Below are 21,153 nucleotides of genomic sequence, written 5' to 3'. Positions count from 1 at the left end.
ACATCTGAGCTCTTTCCACAGTTTGGCTATTGCAGACTTGTTGCTATAAGCATTGGGGTGCAGGTGCCTAATGGAATCACTGTGTCTGTATCCTCAGATCATGGTGTTCTGGGATTCTGCCCCACTTTGCCACCTGAGCACCTTTAAACCAGGCACGTCCCCCACCGCAGTGGACTTCTAAAAGTTCCGATTTTGCACTCCGCAGCTTATAATGCTTTGTAGTAGCCTCCTTAAGCAGGCTCCCTCCCTGCTGCCATATACTCAGCTATATCACACTGGATTCAGGTCTCTGCACCTCCTAACTTCCAAGTGGCGGTCTCTTTTCTACTTGTAGACTTGCAGTATTTGTTTTCTCAGAAACTCCAATTGATTTCTTAGGTATTCAGAATGATTTCATAACTATCTAGTTGTATTTGAGGGATGAGACAAACTTAGGGTCCCCCTACTCCTCTGACATCTTAACTCCTCCTCCCTAATGGTCTTATTTTCTAAACTAATTGGATTTTTTTTTTATTTTTAAGAGGCATCTTGGGGCACCTGGGTGACTCAGTCGGTTGAGCGTCCAACTCTTGATTTCGGCTCAGGTCATGTTCTCAAGGTTGTGAGACTGAGCCGTGTATCAGGCTCCACATTCAGCACGGAGTCTGCTTGGGATTCTCTCTCTCCCTCTCCTTCTGACCCTCCCCTGCTCTCTCTCTCTCTCTCTCTCTCAAATAAATAAATAAAATCTTAAAAAAAAAAAGTAGAGATTCAGCCTATGTGTAAGGTGTACACAGCACATTGCAGACCGATCACGACAGAAGCTTCAGACTGCCTCCAGGACCTTTCCGGTTATCAGAGCCCAGCTTTGGACTCCGGGCCTTGTTCCCCAAAGGAAACGGTGGACGTTAGAAGCTGGTCTGGAATTAACCAGTGCATATGCAGTGCCACAAGATCTGCTCTGACTCTGAGCTGGGGCTCCCAAGCCCCTTTTCCTCTTGGAAAGAACCTAATACAGTTTCTGAAATCCGGCTAACGCTGATTTCGCTGCAGTGGCGACACCTTGTGGTCAAGAAGAGGAACGCACAGGACCGTCAGCCTCCCATTTCCCTGGGCTCCAGCTGGGGAGATTTCCGCAGAGAGAAACCCCCGTCTCCCAGAGGCACTGATGTCAAATTGGCAAGATTTAACTTTCCTGTCCCCGGCCGCTCTCCACCCCCACAACCCTGACCCTATGGCTGCCACCTTTTACTCAGGATGTTCAAGATCCTCCTTAGCTGCAGGGCACATACCCTTTGACCCTTCAAGAACCTCCTCCTCTAAAGTGCTCTAGCCCCCAGAATTACCCCTCCCTCCTTCCTTGATATCCAAATTCCTCCTCTTTTAGTGCCTGAAGTTCAGCTGCCTTACAAAGGATATTCAGAACTATCACACATGGGATCTCCTCTTTCCTCTTCCCAGCCTTCTGGGTTTTCATCCCAGGGTTTTCAGATGAGGATTCTAAGGGTCAGAGAGGCTGTGAGTGACTTACAGCTACAAGGTAGAAACATCAGGACTGAAATTCTTATTTACTAATTCCAGAGTCCCTGTTCTTTTCGCTGCTGGCTTGTTTCCATTGATTACTAAATGAAAGGAAGCAATCTCTACTGCCTTCAGATAGAGAAGGGTGGAGGAACCCTACTCTCAAATTGTCCACTGTGGACTGAAATGTTTTAAAAAAATCAGAACTGCGTTTGTTCTGACTCTGGTGCTCCGTGAGGCAGGTGGAGTCCGAAGGCTCTGAGAACGAACCCCACCCCATTCCATCCAACACCAGATGCAAGCTTGCCTTGCTTTTACCATTAACCACACTCTTGGCTGGCACTCCCGGATCTGGACTCTGTCTCTGAGCAAACCTAACTTGAAGCAGGATGAAGCTTTTACAAAGTAAGCACGTGAGTCTCCCTTTGACCTTCTTTCATGTCCTCAGGTTTCTCCCCTTTCGAATCACTGAAAGACGAAGGTTTGGCTTCCAATAATTGGAAGTCTTTCCTGATGGAGGCTGGAGAGCATGAGCAGGGCAGTCATCTGTGATGCCCCTCAGAAGGTGCCTGGGGTTGCAGGGCAAAGGCCAGCCTCTCTGGCCCCATGCACAGGTTCTTTGTCGTCCCCCATCGCTGCTTTTCATAAAGCGGTACCCCCTCCTCCCTGCAACGCATGCTCCCTACCTCGGCTGCACAGAATACTCGCGATTTCCGGGATATTTGCCATGCCTACCCTGCTCATCCTTAAGGATCTAGCTCACGTACCACATAGTTAATAACACCTAGCGTTAAGGAGTTCCATCTACCTACCAGGCATGGTCTCCATGCTTTACATGTTCTTTTATTTAATCTTCACAGGAACTCTGTGAAGTAAGTACTAGTGTTATGCCCATTTTACAGATGTAGAAACTAAGGCACAGAGAGGCTATTGCCATGGTCACGCAGCTAACAAGTGGCAAGGCCAGGGTTCAAGCCCACACTAGGCTCTTAGCCACCTGCTATCTTGCTCCCTCAGGGGCCCCCTCCTTGGAGAAGCCTTTCATGCCCTTATGCACCCCCTGGTTTACAACAGCCCGGTTATAAAACTAGCATGGCGCTCACCATGTAATCTTCGGCCTTGGCTCTCCCTATCCAGCCTTTGCTGGAAGGGCCGACCAGCCATTGTCCACGGCAGACCTTGATGACCATTGCTGGAGTCACCGGGTCGTGCACAGGCAGGGCCGTCAAACCCAGAGGAGAGCTGCCAGGTGGTTTCCAGAAATTCCAGACACACTCGATAGCAATTCGCCAGCCAGAAATTTGTCAACAAAACTGGAAACTTGTTGAAATCCACAATATCCTTTCTAATTTACATTGGAGTGAGTGGGGTTTATTTATTACTTTTAAGAAGTTCTCGTTTGGCCCACAGGTGAGTGAAGGACAGACCGACAAAGATCATCCTTGTTTGACCAGAGCCCAGCCTGTCCATTCACCAGTGCGTCTCCACCCTCTGCTTCCCTCGTGGCTGCCCACTTCCTCCTCACCCACACCGAGCAGAGAGGCCGCCTGGAAGTTAGGCCAGCCAGCAGCTTTCAGACCTTGTCTGTTCTGATCTCCAGGAGCGCTGGCTGTGCCAGGGGCTACTGGGGCCCAAAGATGCCACTGAGGTATCCCCCCTCCACCAGTGGGCACCAACGTAATGACAATAAGATATTTATATAGGGTTGTTTTGTTTTGTTTTTCAGTTTGTTTCCTGACCAAAGGTCAAAGAGCAAGCTGCCCAGTACAAAGCAGGTTTCCAGGCCACCGCCACTGAACCTAACGTCTCCTTCCCTGAGACTGAGGGACCCTTACGGCACACCTGGTCGTGCAGGGGCTGTGGCCACAAACAGAGGGCAGGTTTGGGAAGGAGGGCTTCCGTGGAGCCTGAGCTGGACGAGCCTGGATGGGGCATGCCGATGGGAATTCCCGCCCTTGAGTGGAACCACAGAGCTAGGCTTGAGGCCTTGAATGTATACTTTAGGACATGATCACAGTCAAAATGAAAACCCCACTTGGGCTTTTGCACGGAGTGGCTATCCAGACGTGCTTATTCAAGGAACTGAGTTGTGCGGAACAAAGATAACAGATGAAGATTTATTATGCGCTTCCACGGAGTGCTTTATGTGACTCACTTTTATTTTCCACAACAACCTGTGAGATGGGGATTATCATGAGAAGACTCAGAGATGCTGCAGCGGGGAGGAGGGCGGGGGAGGAAAAGGGCAGCCCTTCAGGGAGACCTGACTGGTCAGGCCAGGATCTCCCCTGGCGGCCCTAGCATTTTGGGGTGGGGGCTTGCATTTGGGGGTGGGGGCCTGTCCTCCCCACTGACCCTGTTACCTGCTGGTGTTGGCCGCTCCTGGTTCAGGGCATCATAGCTCTTCCAACTGTACTGAGGGGCCGGAGAGCCCTCCTTCGATTGGCAGGTCAGCTGGATGTCATTCCCAATCACGGTCTCTCCCTGGACGCCGCAGTCTGGTTTGGAGGGCGGCACTACACAGGGGAAGGACCAGAGTGAAGGCACGCATCAGGTGGGGCGTGGTGACAGCCACCTCCCACCTCAGACACACACTCATACTGCTCTGTTTGTTCTCAGGCAGAGAAATTCATAGCCAACTGGTGAGAAATAGTCCTGCAAGGTCAATCCACCGCAAAATATCTCCTCAGTGGCCCTGTCACCATCACAGAGAGGCAGCGCGCACCTACATCAGGAAGCATCCTGAATGTAAGATTAGAGTCCCCACCATTAGAAATGGTGGGGATACTGAGGCCCAGAGAGGAGACTGGGTGGGACTGGAACCCAGGTCTTCTGACTCCACATCCAGTGATCTCTCCACCAGCCCAGGAGAGCTCCTTCTGATGTTGGCTCATCTGTGCCATTTTAAGGAAACCTTGCAGTCCCCCAGTGTTCCCATCTGCAAGATGAGGGGACAACGGAATTTCTGTAAAGGGTCAAAGGTAATATTTTAGATGTTGTGGGCCACGTTATAGTCTCTGTCACTGTTTCTATGGTTTCAATAACCCTTTATAAATGTAAAAACCATTCTTGGCTTGCAGGCCATGTACAGAGGCCCAGGCTGGATTTGGCCATGTCTGCCTGCCCCTGGGTTAGGGAAGGGCCCCTCTCTCTGAAGCCCTTCAACTCAGACTTCTTAGGAAGGTTCCCTTTGTGTTAAGCACTGCCCTTGTCCTGGGTTTTGCTGAGAAAATGCAACTACTTGGAGTGGCTGGGTGATTGGAGAGACCCCAGGTGGTAGCAGAGTTGCATGCTGGGTGAGAACGAGGTCCGAAGGGGTGGGGGTGGGGGCAGAAAGGAAGAGACAAGGAAAGGGAAGCCTACAGAAAGGAGGTTACAGAAACCAACCGGCCCCTCCCCTCACAATCCTGACGTGATCTCCCACAATTCCCGAAGATCTTAAGCTGGTGCCATTTGCTTGGCATTGCCATAGGATGGCTCATCCTACAAACCTTGTTGGGCACTTCCTGTATGTCTGAGACCGCTAGGCACTGGGATGACATAGTGAGTGAGTTCCTGTGTTCAAGGAGTCCAAAAGACAAGTAACTGGACCATGACCGGGCAGGAGGCAAAGCTGTGGGGGCGGGGAAGGCACACTGACCCCCACAGCCTGGGCTGTGACCTGGAGGAAGAGTGAGAGTAAACAAGGCCAATAGTGGACGTGGTGGTGGTCAGAGAGAGGTGAGGGCCCTCCACACAGAGGGAACAGCGTGCAAAGGCCCTGAGGCAGGAAGGAGCATCAAGTATGCTTGAGACTTCAGGTAGTGCCCTTGGGGCTGGGAGTGGGGAGAACATACAGTGCAGAGGGCTATTACTGAATCCCCTGTGGCAGGCCTGTCCCCTCCACCTCTTTCTTCAGACCCCTGGATGGTCTGCTTGCCCTGGTCAGTAGCGCTACCCATTGTACCATTCAGACTGCATGGATGCATGGTCACTGAGCATGCAGAGTGGCACAGTGCCCCCCCCCCCGCCGCCCTGGAGTGGCTGGGGGAAGCTACCCAGGATGCACCCGGCCGCCACTTCTGGTTTTTCTCTGAGACAGGCAAGGGGTTCTTGGGTGTGTGTGCCCCACAGCTCCTTCTCTCCTGAGGGCCACCAGGTGTGGGACAAGCGTGGAGAAAATAACAGCCCCCCCCCACACACACACACCAGCCCCTGCTGCACAGTCCCTAAACCTAAGAGGACCAAGCTTGGTTCACAAGCCACCTTTTTATATCCTGGTCCAGGCCCCAGGGACTGAAGCAGCCTGGGCAGGAAGAGACTGCTGCCTTCGGACCACTCTGACAAGCAGCCGTCTGCCCCGCGGGCCCGGCAAACGGGTACAAGCAAAGCTGAACACTGCTTCCCCAGAGACTGGCTCTAGGTCAGGGTTGATGAGCCAAGTTTGCCTCCTGAACTCTCCAGAGGTACAGGAACAGCCCTCTCCACGCATGAAAAGCACTCAGCCTGCTTCCCAGGTATGCCTTGACCAGGGGGCTACAACTTTCCCAGTTAGAGAGCCCGCCGCAACTATGACACCCCCAAAGAAGTGTCACATGGAGCCAGCCTCATACTTGGTGTGCATGACCATTGTCAAGCCTTTCTGTGACCAGCCTTCTCTGGGATCCGAGACAAAAAGGAGAGAGAACAGACCAAGGCAAAGGAGCATCTAGCATCTAGAGAAACATAAAAAAGCAAGCTGGACATATCCGGAGCCTTGCTTTGCCAGGAGAAATTACTAAGGCAAAGCCGTCATGCACTCTGGAGGCAGCAGTAGAGCTAACAAGAGACCAGCCTTACGAAGGAGTGTGTCAGGTTTTTGTCCGTACCCCCCCAACACACACACACACACCTGGGGCCCTTACCCTCAGCCCCCAGGCTGTCCTCCCACCCCGGCTCACGCTAGGCACACCCCCCCAACTCTGTCCCGATCTTCTCTAAGGATTCCTTCCCCAGCCCCCCACCATCACAACCAGCGAGGACCTCGAATCAGCTCTAGTTCAAACAGCCCCTCCTGCGGGGCGGTGAGGCCTGCGGGGCTCCCGGAGATCTAGGGTTCTGGGTGGCCTCTTCCTACCCCCCAGACTGAAGGCGGCTGTACCTGGAGCCTTCGGGACTGGGCACCGCGCCGCTCCAAAGCCTGCGCCTCCCGCTGCAGACGCCAGGCGGCGCCAGAGGCCGGGGAGCCAACTGGGCCCGCCCCCGCCCCAACCCTCCCGGAGCGCCGCGTGCGGGGGGGAGGGGGGAGCAGGGCCAGGTGGCTTCCCCCTGGTGACCCGCCCTGCGTGCTCCGCCCCCGTCCGAAAGCTCTCCGCTCCCTCAGTTTACTGTGAGGTCGCCCAGCCCCGTGTGGGCGGCCCCGTATAATTAAAGCCCTTCTACCTAAAAATAGCCCAGTAGCAAAAGCCTTTTGGAAACAAAACTTTCTTTTAAAGATTTTTACTGGATTTCTGAACAGAGAGTACAAAATGATTTCTCTCTCTTTCTTTTCCTCTCTCTCTCTCTCTCTCTCTCTCTCGTTGTAAAGCAAAACACTGAGTTCCGTAATCTCTGATTCAACTTGTGTCTTTGCCCTCCTAGTTAGCTAGTTCCTGTCTTAAAATGAAGCTGGCCATGGGAGGGAAGGAGGAATCGGACATTCACACGTAAGTGGGGTCTTGCTGCCTTTCCCCCAACCAGCTTGTTGCCAAAGGAAAGTGGGAGCTACTTAAGGAAGCCAGAAGGAGACGGAATCAGCCAGAAAAGGACCAGATCCGGAGAAGTGAGGAATGCAGCTAGGGGTCGACCAGGGCCATGGGTTTGGAGGAAGACCTACAGAATAGAAACTAAATAAAAATGTGCATTTTCTTGGCCTATAATATCTGTCCAAGGAGCTAACGCAAATAAAAATTAAGAGCTATGTACACAAAACAATTTGTTACAACATTATTCATAATGGCTTTGATTGGAACAGGCTGAAGGTTCAGCCAGGGACAGGGGACTCTATCCACTCAACCAAGTGGCAGGGAGCCTAAAGGACTTAGGTGCTAAGACAGCGGAAAGCGCTACCTGGTGAGAAATGAAAAGAGCAAAGTACCAACCCATTTGGCTACAAACTCAGTTATGGACATGAATAAGCATGTGCACAGGAGCCGGAAGTCAACGTGGACAAATATAAAACCTAGTGATACGAGTGAATGTTTTTCTTTTTTAGTTTCTCTCTCTCTCTCTCTCTCTTTTTTTTTCCTAATTAGTATTTTTAGGAGGGCAAGGCAAACACAGTTATTTGTTTGTCTGGGTTTGGACCAAGGTTGCTATAGCGGCAGGAGGGAAGAGCAGAGCTCCATTTCAACAACTAACAGCCTTCTGTGCGCTACAGATCTCGACCTGAGGGGCCCTCCAGAGAGCAGGCCCCCTGCTCTAAGGGTCCTGGGTAGACAAACACATCAGGCACCCCAGCTAGATTGGGAGCAACTAAAACACGGCTATAAAAATGCTAGAAGATGATAATGTGTGATGGCGACAGCCTCGTCCATGAGGTGAGAGGAGCTGTGAATGTTCGTTCCTAAAGGTCTAAGACCATCAAGAGCCCCCGCCGTGAAAACCCAGAGACAATGAGGCATGCACTCATGGGGCAATGGGGCTTCCATCTCCAGGACCCTAAGCAAAGACCTCCCACGTGGAAGAGCAGGTACAGAACCTCAGTTATCAATGAGTGATGTGTCCAAGATGCAGGTGCTCTGTGGACAAATGAGGGCAAATGGCATATCCAGAACTGGCTCGGCTCTGCCCCGCCAACCTTCTGTTGGCATGGATCCAGGAAGGGCAGAGCTCAAGTTACTGCCGGGGCCAGCTAAAACATCACTGGCAAGCTTATGTCTGCTATCAACTGACAGAGAGTGTACTTTGAAAAGGTAAGTAAACCTAGAAGAATTTGGGAATCATCCTCAACTGGATCAATTACTGGCCGGGGGTGGCAGGCTTACATGGCGGAGCAGTGCAGGGCTTTGCATTTGGGCCATCCTGTTTTGACAGAAGCTTGTACACTTTCTACAGGTGTCTCGAGCCTCAGTGTTCTATTAAACGTGTTAATACCCACTTCCACAGATGGATTGCAGAGATTAAAAGAGACCATAAATGTAAAGCTCTTAGATGCCTGGCGCATACCTGGTCCTCAGTAAATGGGAACTATTATGACCATGAATTTGTGGCAACTTTCCCACAGACCAAGGTCATTGCAAGTTGATGGTAGTTTTTCTCTCTATTTAAGATAAAACCCCTCTGTTTTCAGAGCAGGAGGACACAGAGAAACGGGAAATTTGGCTACATGGATGGGTGCAGGGTTGTGAAAGAGGTCCTGTGCCTTCCTTCTACAAACCAAAAAAAAAGGGCTCTGCATCTGTCCACGGGAGGCCTGGAATTCTGTTAGAGATCCCTCGTTATTGAAGGTCATTAAATCTGAAATACTTCTTCCTAGATGAGAGGACTTAATCTTTTTAATATGTCATTCCTTTGCAAATTAATTTGTAAGTTGACCGTAATTCCAATCAACTTCTATTTTTAACTAAGCAAAGTGATTTAAAAAATTAACATGGAAGAATAAATGTGTAAAAATTGACAGAATTTTTTTTGGAAAAGTTTAGTAACAGAAGATATTACACAGTGCCAGGTATTAAAAGCCAACTATTCAAACACTGATAGCTCTAACTAAAAAAACAAAAACAAAACAAAACTAGATAGAGAGATAGATATGTCTCTCTATATATATATATCAACACTGAGTATAAACATACTGTAATCAAAACCATGTAATATCAGCATAGGAATAATCAAAAGAAAAGTGAACAAGAAAAGGAGTAAGAAAGCAGCCATTCTGTGTAAGAACTTCCTGTGTGACAAAGCTAGCATCCCAGTGGGATGAGCAGTGTTTCTTTGGTACAGTGAATGATGCTGATGCAATTGGCTATCCACGTGGAAGAAAACAAAGTTAGACTCCTAGCATCCTATTTACAAAAATAAATTCCAGGTAAAATAAAGGTCTAAGTGTAAAAAGTAAGGCTTAAAGACATAAAAAAAGAACATTAAGTTCATTTTTATACTCCCAGAGGTGGTGGTACATGACAAGGGACCTCAAACACGTGATAGAAAACATCAGCATGATACAGATCGGGATTTCTCCTGTGCCTCAGAATTTCCACTACAACCTCCAGGGGAGTAAGTGTCCTCAATATTAAGGAGAAGCATGAGAAACATCCCAGCAGCCTTTCCAAGAGCGAATCCTTAGGTTATCAGTGACCCTCCTCCCACCCAAGCAAGAGAAGCCTGGAGGTTCAGCAGGAAGGAGATCTCTTTGAAGAGGACGCTTAGGAATAAGGACCCATGAGCATTTCCTCTCCTTCTCTTGGGGGAAGGGAAGGAGGTATTTCCCCCATCTCGGGTCAAGCCAGGGAGGCACCAAAAGAATCCAACATGGAGACTGGGGTTCCCTACTGTTGGGAGCTGACATCTCTCATTCTCTGGCTGAGGCTCACTGAGTGACAGAAACCTGTAAGTTCTTCAAGTGCTGATCCTGCAGCGTGAGGATGGAAGGGCTCTATAGATGCTTCTGGGTCCCTGGGGATCCCCCTGAGGACTGTGGTGCCTGCCTGTTGCCAAGAGAAGCAAGAGAAGCCGGCTGGAGCAGGCTGCAATGGCAGGGTGGGGGTGCGGGCTGATTCATGTCATGAAGGGGGTTGCGCCCAAAGGGGGGTAGTAAAGCTCATTAGTGGCTAGATTAACATTTTGATTTAGACTGCACTGAATTTTTTCTCACCTAACAAATTAACAAAATTTACAAAAATTAAAAAGATTGATAACATTCAGTACTGGTAAAGATATGGGAAAACAGGCGTGCTCATAAAATGCCATAGCAATGTAAGTTGCTTTGAGGAACGTAGTTTGTCGGTATGGATTAATATTTAATGAAGGCATTGTCTTTGACCCAGAAATCCTACTTTTAAGAATCTATCCAATAGAAATAAAAACAACAGAGTGGAAGAATATCTATATGTATCAGTATTGTTCACACACAAAACTGGAAACAGCCTGAGGATATCCATCAGGATGGAACACTTGAATAAATCATAGTACATCCACGTGATGGAATGTATGCTGCTAACAGGTAGATATATAGGTATTGATCTGGAGAAATATGCATGAAACATTACCCAAAAAAATATTGTCAAGTGATCTTTATAATATGATCTCTCTTTTTTTTTTCCAAAGGAAAGGAAAGAAAGAAAAAGTGTGTGTGTGCATGCACACTTGCGTAGTTGAAAAGGACGTGGAGAAAAGTATGGAGGAATATTGCCATTGGCTACCAGGCTGGTGGTAAGATGGAAGGAGATGGTTAATTATTCTCTCTTCGGGGCTACATTGTTTGATTGACACAATGCTTCAAAAAGCCAGGCAGCCACTTCCCGCAATTTAAAAAAATCGCACTAAGGAGTATAAATGGAAAAAATAAAGGAAAAATGATCCATCATTTTGGTTTAAAGCATTGCTACCTTCCGGGGTGGAGGCCATTCCTTATATTGGACCTAGAGGAGCCATTCATTAAAATGCATCCAGTAACTGACTCTGAGTCAGGTGCCTACTTTCTCTGGGCCTCTTCTACAAAATGAAGATACTAAAGTAGGTGATTGTTCCGAATCTTCCAAAACTATAAGCTCCAACAATAAGTTATCTGTATGAAAAGAATGTCATCTTGGGACATATTTCAAAGGTAGTAGAGCCTGATCTTCGGTGTGTGGTTGGGGCCCAGGGGTGGAGAGATGCTGGTGTGAAGGGTTTCTACTGATTAGCTGGATTTATGACGGGGAAGTTCACAATCTGGCTCTCAGCACCAAAGGAAGGCCCGGTGAGAGTGCTTATTTAGGATCTAGGATTTCCCTTTTTCTTCTCCCTAATAAGTTTGCGATGAAAAGGAAGGGAGCTGTGTTATGGGGAAGAGCGCTGGATAGAGCATGGGCAGAATTTCCCAGGCTGACCCCAGGGCCACTCCAAACCAGCCTCCTCCACTGCCCTGGAACTGTGTGCCATTGGTGGGCCACTCAGAATAGTCTTCGGTTAAAAAGGGAAGAGCCGCCCCCTGCCCAGGCAGATGGGATGAGGGGAGGAGTCTGAGCTCCTGGTCAGGTCTGGCTGCCTCTGACTTTACCTTCCCACAAGGGCGCTTCTTCTCTGAGCACGCCTCCCTGCCCCACCTCCCTGCCACCCCAGGAAGGAGACAGAGACACTCACCGAGGACCAAGAGCCGGATGCGTGACTTAGAGGTTCCCACCAGGTCTGACATCAGGGAGACTGAGCACTCGTACGTGCCGTTGTCATCCATGGTCAGCTGGTCAATGGTGATGGAGGCGTCTGATTGCTCAGCATTGCTCGATATGTTGACGCGGTTCTTGTAAAGTTCACCATAGATGTAGCTTTTCAACGAAAATTGCCAGGTGAGCACCCTTTCCTGGGAGGAAGAAGAAACACCACTTGACCTTACCCCAAGTCTTGGCATGGTGCTTTCAGCCTGTGCTGAGTAGCCTCATCCACCATTTCCCAGGCCCAAAGGGCTGACTCAGCAACCCCTCAGAAGAAACAGCTCTAATATGTAGTGCCCATTTGTGGGTTCCTCTTATAATGTATGTGTCCTTTTAATGAAAATACTAAAAGACCAGGGCAGATAGGCAGTTCCTAACACAGAAGCACAGATGGATAAAGGGCTTTCTCGGATCCCCACACCTTCACCTCTGGTAACCTCTGGCATCTCTCTTACCCATTCGATTTCAAACTGTTCTCACTCATTCAGACAACCAGAGTTTAATGAGCACCTATCACGTGCCACACATTGTGCTAGGCGGCCGCCATTGGCTCCCAAGCCCACTTTATTTACTTGACTCTTGCCTTTGGAATTTATTTATTCACTGATCTACTCATTGTTTACCAAAAAGAACATGAAACTGGCTAAGATCACTACTTTCTAGCCAAACTGCCCAAGTACAAATCCCAACTCTGCCACTTACTAGTCATATGACCTTGAGCAAAATGTGACTCCATTTCCTTTTCTACAAAATGGAGATAAAAACAATAACACCTATTTTATACAATTTTTGTCAGGATTAAAGTATATATGCAAAACAGTTCGGGCATTGCCTGACACGGTAGGTTTGCTGTTAAGTGCTAGACATCATCGCTACTGAGTGTGATATTCAAAGATGAATAACTCATGATTTCTGCCCTCAAAGGATAAATGTTATGACACCCTATGATTAGCTACGGGGCCTCAGAATAGAGGCATTACATCTAAACTGGGAAGTCTGGGAAGGCTTCCTGGAAGAGTTCCCAGAAGACAGTGGCTTGGATCCTGAAGGACAAAGGAGAACCGGCCAGGCAAAGGGCTAGGGGGTTGGGGTGGTGCACATTGCAGGAGGACAGATGTATTTGGCATTTTAAGCAAAGGGAGAACATTGAAGAAAGACCTAGGAGTGGGAAGCTCTGGGTCAACCCCAAGTGGTTCAGTATGAATGGAGGTGAGTGTGTGAGGGTAGGTGGAAGATGAGCATGGGCAGGTAGTAATAAGGATCATAGGTGCTCTTTACTGAGTGTGTGCTCTGTGCTGGGTACTATTCCAAGCACTTTGTGTGTATTATCTCACAACACTGCCATGATGGAGGTATTATGATTACACCCATTTTACACATGAGGAAACCAAGGCACCAAGAGGTTAAGTACCTCTCCCAAGTTCACGTGGTTAACCAAATGGCAGGGCAGGGATTTGAACCAGACATCTGGTTTCAGAGCCCGGACCCTGGCGATTCTGCGTTGCCAGACTGCAGGCACTGTGTATACGGGACTGAATCGGTTGCACTTTTTCCTGAAAGCACTAGAGAGCCACGTATTTTAGGAAGTTAACTCTCAGCACAGGGTGGGAAATGAATTAGAAGGAGAAGCAAAGGCAGTTAAGAAATGAGTTGAGCAATTCAGATGAAAAACGATGGGTCTTTGGATCAGGCTGTGGCAGTGCAGATGGGAAGGATGAAGTGAATTTGGGGAGGGTGAACAGGGTAGACCGATGGGACTGGGAGTCAGGGAGTGGCAGACCTCAAGGGGGAGGGTCTTTGGCCTGAATATCCCGGGTATACAGTGATGTCACTTCCAAGAGAAGAAACACCTAGACAGAGAATGTTTTAAGAAAAAATGATGCATTCTGTTTAATAGGTGATGTGCCTGAAGTGTCGAAGGGACACCCAGGTGGAGCTCAGTAGGAGTGGACAGGGCAGCTGAGTGCACCTGGGAATGAAGGTTTGGAAGTCAGTGACTTAGATATTAACTGAGCCATGGGCTGGAGGAGGCCACCCCAGGTAAATGAGTACGGCATGCCAAGTCCCCAGCGCACTTCATTCTGAAAGGTCGGGGAGAGCTCAGATGGATCAGAAGAAAACCCAAGATGGGACTGCCAAAGAGCCAAGGGAGGAAGATTCCGAGATGGGAAAGTGGTCAATAGTGGGAAATGCTAGCGAGAGATGAAACAAGAGGAAGCCTTAATGAGTACATTGAATCAGCAAAAGTTGCCAGTGACATCAGTGGGTTGGTAGAGGCCAAAGGCAGAGCAGGCTTGGGTAGAGAAGGGAGTGTGGAGACACAGTGCAGGTCTGATGCTGCACAGGTCCTTTGGGCAAATTAGGACAAGGTGCCCTAGTTTTTGGATCGACACAGCCTGTGCCAGGGCACGCGAGCTGGCTACTGGAGTGCAGGCTCCCTGGGCTGGGTACCCTTGTGCAGGGCATTACTGCAACTGCCCTGGGAGGGGCCGGTAACTCATGGGAAGCTTGGCTGAGAAGGGGAGGAGCATCAGGGCGGGAGAGGAGGAGGTGTCTTGAGCTGAGGACCAGCCCACGAATGCAGATCCTTCCCAGCTCAGCTCTTTTCTGACGGGCTGGCTCTGCCTGGGGCTCTTGATGCCCCAACCGTTCTCCCAAACACAGCTATCCCAAGGCTTCCTCCCTGGATCCCGCACCCCCGCCCCCTTGCCCGGACCTGTCACAATAATCTCCTTGAGGATACAGATTTAATCCCTTCTCCGCACCCTTGCTTACTCTCAAGGGGATTGCCTCAAATCCTTTTGGAAGTGGGGGATCCATCAGTCAACAGAAGAACTTTAGTGTTTATTAAGCACTCAGAAAAGTGCCTCATGAGACCTTACATCTGGTTGGCTGAATACATGTGATGGTGAAAGAGACAGCCTTCAGTTTCTTCAAGCTAAAGGCTGCAGCTTCCCTCTCTAGGTTTTACCCTGAGATTCTGGAAATAGATAAGACCTGTGCCCATGGCCCATCAGGGTCCCCAGGGCAATAGACAACAGGGTGCATCAGGCAGGATTTACTCTCCTTCCCCTGGGTCCTGCTGCTCTAGGCCTTGGGTGTCCTGGGTCACCCCTTCTTTCCTGTCAGGGAAAAAGGTAAATGCTTTCACTCTGGGTATTCCAGGGACCTAATGCTTACCTCTGGCAGGCACATTTGCATTTTTTGTTTCTTTTTTCTTTTTTTTTTTGTTTTGTTATTAAGTAGGTCCACACCCAGCATGGAGCCCAACACGGGGCCTGAACTCAAGACCCTGTGATCAAGACCGGAGCCAAGATCAAGAGTCCGGGGCTTACACTGAGATAACACCTTACACCAGTTAGAATGGCAAAAATTAACAAGGCAGGAAACAACAAATGTTGGAGAGAATGTGGAGAAAGGGGGAAACCTCTTACACTGTTGGTGGGAATGCAAGTTGGTGGGAATGCAAGCCACTTTAGAAAATGGTATGGAGATTCCTCAAAAAGTTAAAAATAGAGCTACCCTATGACCCAGGGACTGCACTACGTGGTATTTACCCCAAAGACACAGATGTAGTGAAAAGAAGGGGCACCTGCACCCCAATATTCATAGCAGCAATGTCCACAACAGCCAAACCGTGGAAGGAGTTGAGATGCCCTTCCACAGATGATGGATAAAGAATATGTGGTCCATACATACAATGGAATATTACTCAGCCATCAGAAAGGATGAATACCCACCATTTGCATTGACATGGATGGAACTGGAAGGGATTATGCTAAGTGAAATAAGTCAAACAGAGAAAGACAATTACCATACGGTTTCACTCATATGTGGAACATAAGGAATAGCATGGAGGACATTAGGCGAAGGAAGGGAAAAATAAGGGGGCGGAAATCAGAGGGGGAGACGAACCATGAGAGACTATGGACTCTGAGAAACGACCTGAGGGTTTCAGAGGGGAGGGAGGTGGGGGGTGGGGTAGCCCAGTGATGGGTATTAAGGAGGGCACATATTGAATGGAGCACTGGGTGTTATGCGCAGACAATGAATCATGGAACACTACATCCAAAACTAATGATGGGAGGGGGCGGAGCAAGATGGCGAAGGTAGGAGACCTGGATTTCGTCTGGTCTCAGGAATTCAGCTGAATAGGGATCAAACCATTCTGAACACCTACGAACTCAACAGGAGATCGAAGAGGAGAGTAGCAACAACTCTCTGAACAGAGAAGCGACCACTTTCTGGAAGGTAGGACGTGCGGAGAAGTGAATCCGAGGAGATATTCGGGAGGATAGACGGCGGGGGGGGGGGGCCTCCGTCGGCCGCATCTGGCAAGTGCTAGAGCCGCGGAGCACAAAATCGAAACTTTTAGAAGTCGGGTCCGCTGAGGGACGTCGCTCCAGTGGCTAAGCGGGGGGTGGAAACCTCGCTGGACAGTGTGGTCTCAGGACCCTCGGGGTCACAGAAAGACCGGGGGTGCCTGCGTGCGGCAGAGCTCCCAGGTATCGAAGCGGGGGAAGCCGGCTGCAGAGACGGAGCCGAGGCGCGGGCTCTCAGCTCGGGGTTGCCATAAACTGTGATCCGCGGCCCAGCTGGGACACTTTGCCTCCAGCAGGGACCCAACAAGTGGCAGAGCCGGGGAGACTCCCCTTTCTCCCCCCAGGAGGAGCTGCGCGGGAACGCACCGCAGGGATCTGCTGGGTTTGGAGACTCCACACAGGGTCGGGTGCCAGAGATAGCAACGCTCGGTCACAGGCCGGGTGAGCACGGAGTGCGGCCGGAGACCGGGGACACGGGAGTGACTGCTTTTCTCTGGGGGCGCACTGAGGAGCGGGGCCCCGAGTTCTCAGCTCCTCCGAGTGGAGATTGGGAGGCCACCATTTTCACCCTGGTCCTCCAAAGCTGTCCCGAGAGGTTGCAGGGAACAAAAGCTCCTGAGAGCAAACCCGAGCAGCTTCCTTAGACAAGACCAACAAGGGCGGGGCAATTCAGCCTCCGCCAAAGACATTTGGGAACCACGGCAACAGGCCCCTCCCCCAGAAGATCAGCACGAACAGCCAGCAAGCCAAGACCAAGTTTACCGATTAAGGAGAACGGGAGAACTCCAGCGCTAGGGGAATACTGCATATAGAATTCATGGCTTTTTTTTACCATGATTCATTAGTTCATCAAAGTTAATTTTTTAACTGTTTTTTTTATTTTTCTTTTTCCCTTTTTCAACCAACATCTTATCAATCCCTTTTTAAAATAAAAACATTTTTTATTTTTCATTTTTAAAGTCATATTTTATCCCTTCATAGAAGTTACCCTTATTTTTGGCATATATATATAAGTTGTTCTCTCTTTAAAATTTTGAGATACAGTTTCTTCTAACAGGTCAAAATATACCCTAAATCACTAGTGTATGGCTTTGTTCTAGTCTCCTGCCTGATCACATTCTCTCCCTTTTTTCTTTTTTTTTTTAAATCTTCTTCTTTCTTTTTTCAAACAACTTACTTATCAATTCCTTTTATAAAATCTTTTATAATTTTCATCTTTACAGTCATCTTCCATCCCGTCATTGTATCGACCCTTATTTTGTACATATATGTCTTTCTCCTTTAAAATTTTAGGAGGCACTTTTTTCTAACCGACCAAAATACACCCAAAATCTAGTGTGTGGCACTGATCTATGCACCAGCCTGATCATATTTGATCATATTCTGCTTTTTTTGTATTGTTCTGTTTTTGTTTTTATCTTTTTTCTTTTTTTTTTCTCTTTCTTTTTTCTTTCTTTCCCTTTCTTTTTCCCTGGTTTCAGGTCTTTTCTGATTTGTATACAGTATATTTGCTGGGGACGTTGTTAACCTGTTAGCATTTTGTTCTCTCATTCATCTATTCTCCTCTGGACAAAATGACAAGACGAAAAAAATCACCTCAGCAAAAAGAACAAGAGGTAGTACCGTCAGCCAGGGACGTACTCAATATGGACATTAGTACGATGTCGGACCTAGAGTTCAGAATCATGACTTTAAGATACTAGCTGGGCTTGAAAAAAGCGTGGAAGTTAAGAACTAAAATCTAACCAAGTCGAAATCAAAAAGGTTATTAATGAGCTGCAATAAAAAATGGGGGCACTAACTGCTAGGATAAATGAGGCAGAAGAGAGAATCAGCGATCTAGAAGACCAAATGATGGAAAATAAAGAGGCTGAGAAAAAGAGAGAGAAACAACTACAGGATCACGAGGGCAGAATTCGAGAGATAAGCGATACGATAAGACGAAACAACATTAGAATAATTGGGATCCCAGAAGAAGAAGAAAGAGAGAGAGGGGCAGAAGGTATATTGGAGCAAATAATAGCAGAGAACTTCCCTAATGTGAGGAAGGAAACAGGCATCAAAATCCAGGAGGCACAGAGAACGCCTCTCAAAATCAATAATAATAGGTCAACACCCCGACATCTAATAGTAAAACTTACGAGTCTCAGAGACAAAGAGAAAATCCTGAAAGCAGCTCGGGAGAAGAGATATGTAACCTACAATGGTAGAAACATTAGACTGGCAACAGACCTATCCACAGAGACCTGGCAGGCCAGAAAGGACTGGCAAGATATCTTCAGAGCACTAAACGAGAAAAATATGCAGCCAAGAATACTATATCCAGCTAGGCTGTCATTGAAAATAGAAGGAGAGATCAAAAACTTCCAGGACAAACAAAAACTAAAGGAATTTGCAAACATGAAACCAGCCCTCCAAGAAATATTGAAAGGGGTCCTCTAAGCAAAAAGAGAGCCTAAAAGCAGCAGAGATCAGAAAGGAACACAGACAATATACAGTTACAGTCACCTTACAGGCAATACAATGGCACTAAATTCATACCTTTCAATAGTTACCCTGAATGTAAATGGGCTCAATGCCGCAATCAAAAGACACAGGCTATCAGATTGGATTAAAAAACAAGACCCATCGATATGCTGTCTGCAAGAGACTCATTTTAGACCCAAAGACACCCCCACATTGAAAGTGAGGGGGTGGAAAACCATTTACCATGCTAATGGACACCAAAAGAAAGCTGGGGTAGCAACCCTTATATCAGACAAATTAGATTTTAAAACAAAGACTGTAATAAGAGATGAAGAAGGACACTATATCCTACTTAAAGGGTCTATCCAACAAGAAGATCTAACAATTATAAATATCTATGCCCCTAACATGGGAGCAGCCAATTATATAAGGCACTTAATAACAAAAACAAAGAAACACATTGACAACAATACAATAATAGTGGGGGACTTTAACACCCCCCTGACTGAAATGGACAGATCATCTAAGCAAAAGATCAACAAGGAAATAAAGACTTTAAATGACACACTGGACCAAATGGACTTCACAGACATTCAGAACATTCCATCCCAAAGCAATGGAATACACATTCTTCTCTAGTGCCCATGGAACATTCTCCAGAATTGATCACATCCTAGGTCACAAATCAGGTCTCAACCGGTACCTAAAGATGGGGATCATTCCCTGCATGTTTTCAAACCACAATGCTTTGAAACTAGAACTCAGTCACAAGAGGAAAGTTGGAAAGAACTCAAATACATGGAGGCTAAAGAGCATCCTACTAAAGAATGAATGGGTCAACCAGGAAATTAAAGAAGAATTTAAAAAATTCATGGAAACCAATGAAAATGAAAAAACAACTCTTCAAAATCTTTGGGATACAGCAAAGGCAGTCCTGAGAGGAAAGTATATAGCAATCCAAGTCTTTCTCAAGAAACAAGAAAGGCCTCAAATACACAACCTAACCCTACACCTAAAGGAGCTGGAGAAAGAACAGCAACTAAAGCCTAAACCCAGCAGGAGAAGAGAAATCATAAAGATCAGAGCAGAAATCAATGAACTAGAAACCAAAAGAACAGTAGAACAGATCAACGAAACTAGGAGCTGGTTCTTTGAAAGAATTCACAAGATTGATAAACCCCTGGCCAGACTTATCAAAAAGAAAAGAGAAATGACCCAAATCAACAAAATCATGAATGAAAGAGGAGAGATCACAACCAACACCAAAGAAATACAAACAATTACAAGAACATATTATGAGCAAATCTATGCCAGCAAATTAGATAACCTGGAAGAAATGGGTGCATCCCTAGAGATGTATCAACTACCAAAATTGAACCAGGAAGAAATAGAAAACCTGAACAGACCTATATAGCCACTAAGGAAATTGAAGCAGTCATCAAAAATCTCCCAAGAAACAAAAGCCCAGGGCCAGATGGCTTCCCAGGGGAATTCTATCAGACATTTCAAGAAGAATTAATACCTATTCTCCTGAAACTCCTCCAAAAAATAGAAATGGAAGGGAAAGTTCCAAACTCATTTTATGAGGCCAGCATTACCTTGATCCCAAAACCAGACAAAGACCCCATCAAAAAGGAGACTTACAGACCAATATCCTTGATGAACATGGATGCAAAAATTCTCACCAAAATACTAGCCAATAGGATCCAACAGTACATTAAAAGGATTATTCACCATGACCAAGTAGGATTTATCCCTGGGCTGCAAGGCTGGTTCAACATCCGCAAATCAATCAACGTGATACAATGCATTCACAAAAGAAAGAACAAGAATCATATGATCCTCTCAACAGATGCAGAAAAAGCATTTGACAAAGTACAGCATCCTTTCTTGATCAAAACTCTTCAGAGTATAGGGATAGAGGGCACATACCTCAATATCATAAAAGCCATCTATGAAAAACCTACAGCGAATATCATTCTCAATGGGGAAAAGCTGAGAGCTTTTCCCCTGAGGTCAGGAACGCGGCAGGGATGTCCACTCTCACCACTGCTATTCAACATAGTATTAGAAGTCCTAGCCACAGCAATCAGACAACAAAAAGAAATCAAAGGCATCCAAATCGGCAAAGAGGAAGTCAAACTCTCACTCTTTGCAGATGATATGATACTGTATGTGGAAAACCCAAAAGACTCCACCCCAAAACTGCTAGAACTCATACAGGAATTCAGTCAAGTAGCAGGATATAAAATCAATGCACAGAAATCAGTGGCATTCCTATACACCAACAACAAGACAGAAGAGAGACAAATCAAGGAGTCGATCCCATTTACAATTGCACCCAAAACCATAAGATACCTAGGAATAAATTTAACCAAAGAGGCAAAGGATCTGTACTCAGAAAACTATAAAATACTCATGAAAGAAATTGAAGAAGACACAAAGAAATGGAAAAACGTTCCATGCTCATGGATTGGGAGAAGCAACATTGTGAAGATGTCAATGCTACCTAGAGCAAT

The 21,153-nt window shown here is 47.3% G+C and overlaps 1 protein-coding gene across 1 annotated transcript in view; it reads right to left on the bottom strand.

The window, feature by feature from the left end:
• The window catches only part of GPA33 (glycoprotein A33), a 44,937-nt gene that overhangs the window by 4,841 nt on the left and 18,943 nt on the right, over positions 1–21,153 (bottom strand). Inside the window, exons 3-4 of the mRNA XM_028111924.1 lie at positions 11,779–11,995; positions 3,864–4,016 (exon numbers count right to left, since the gene is read on the bottom strand). Of these exons, the coding sequence (XP_027967725.1) occupies positions 3,864–4,016; positions 11,779–11,995 (370 nt within the window). The remainder of the gene's footprint in view (positions 1–3,863; positions 4,017–11,778; positions 11,996–21,153) is intronic.

Source organism: Eumetopias jubatus, unplaced genomic scaffold (genome assembly GCF_037043125.1).
Source record: "Eumetopias jubatus isolate StellerSeaLion01/CBP00866 unplaced genomic scaffold, mEumJub1_p1.0 scaffold_12, whole genome shotgun sequence".
NCBI lineage: Eukaryota > Metazoa > Chordata > Mammalia > Carnivora > Otariidae > Eumetopias > Eumetopias jubatus.
The sequence above is the reverse complement of the archived record's forward strand: the minus strand, read 5'-3'. Positions and strand labels throughout refer to the sequence as shown.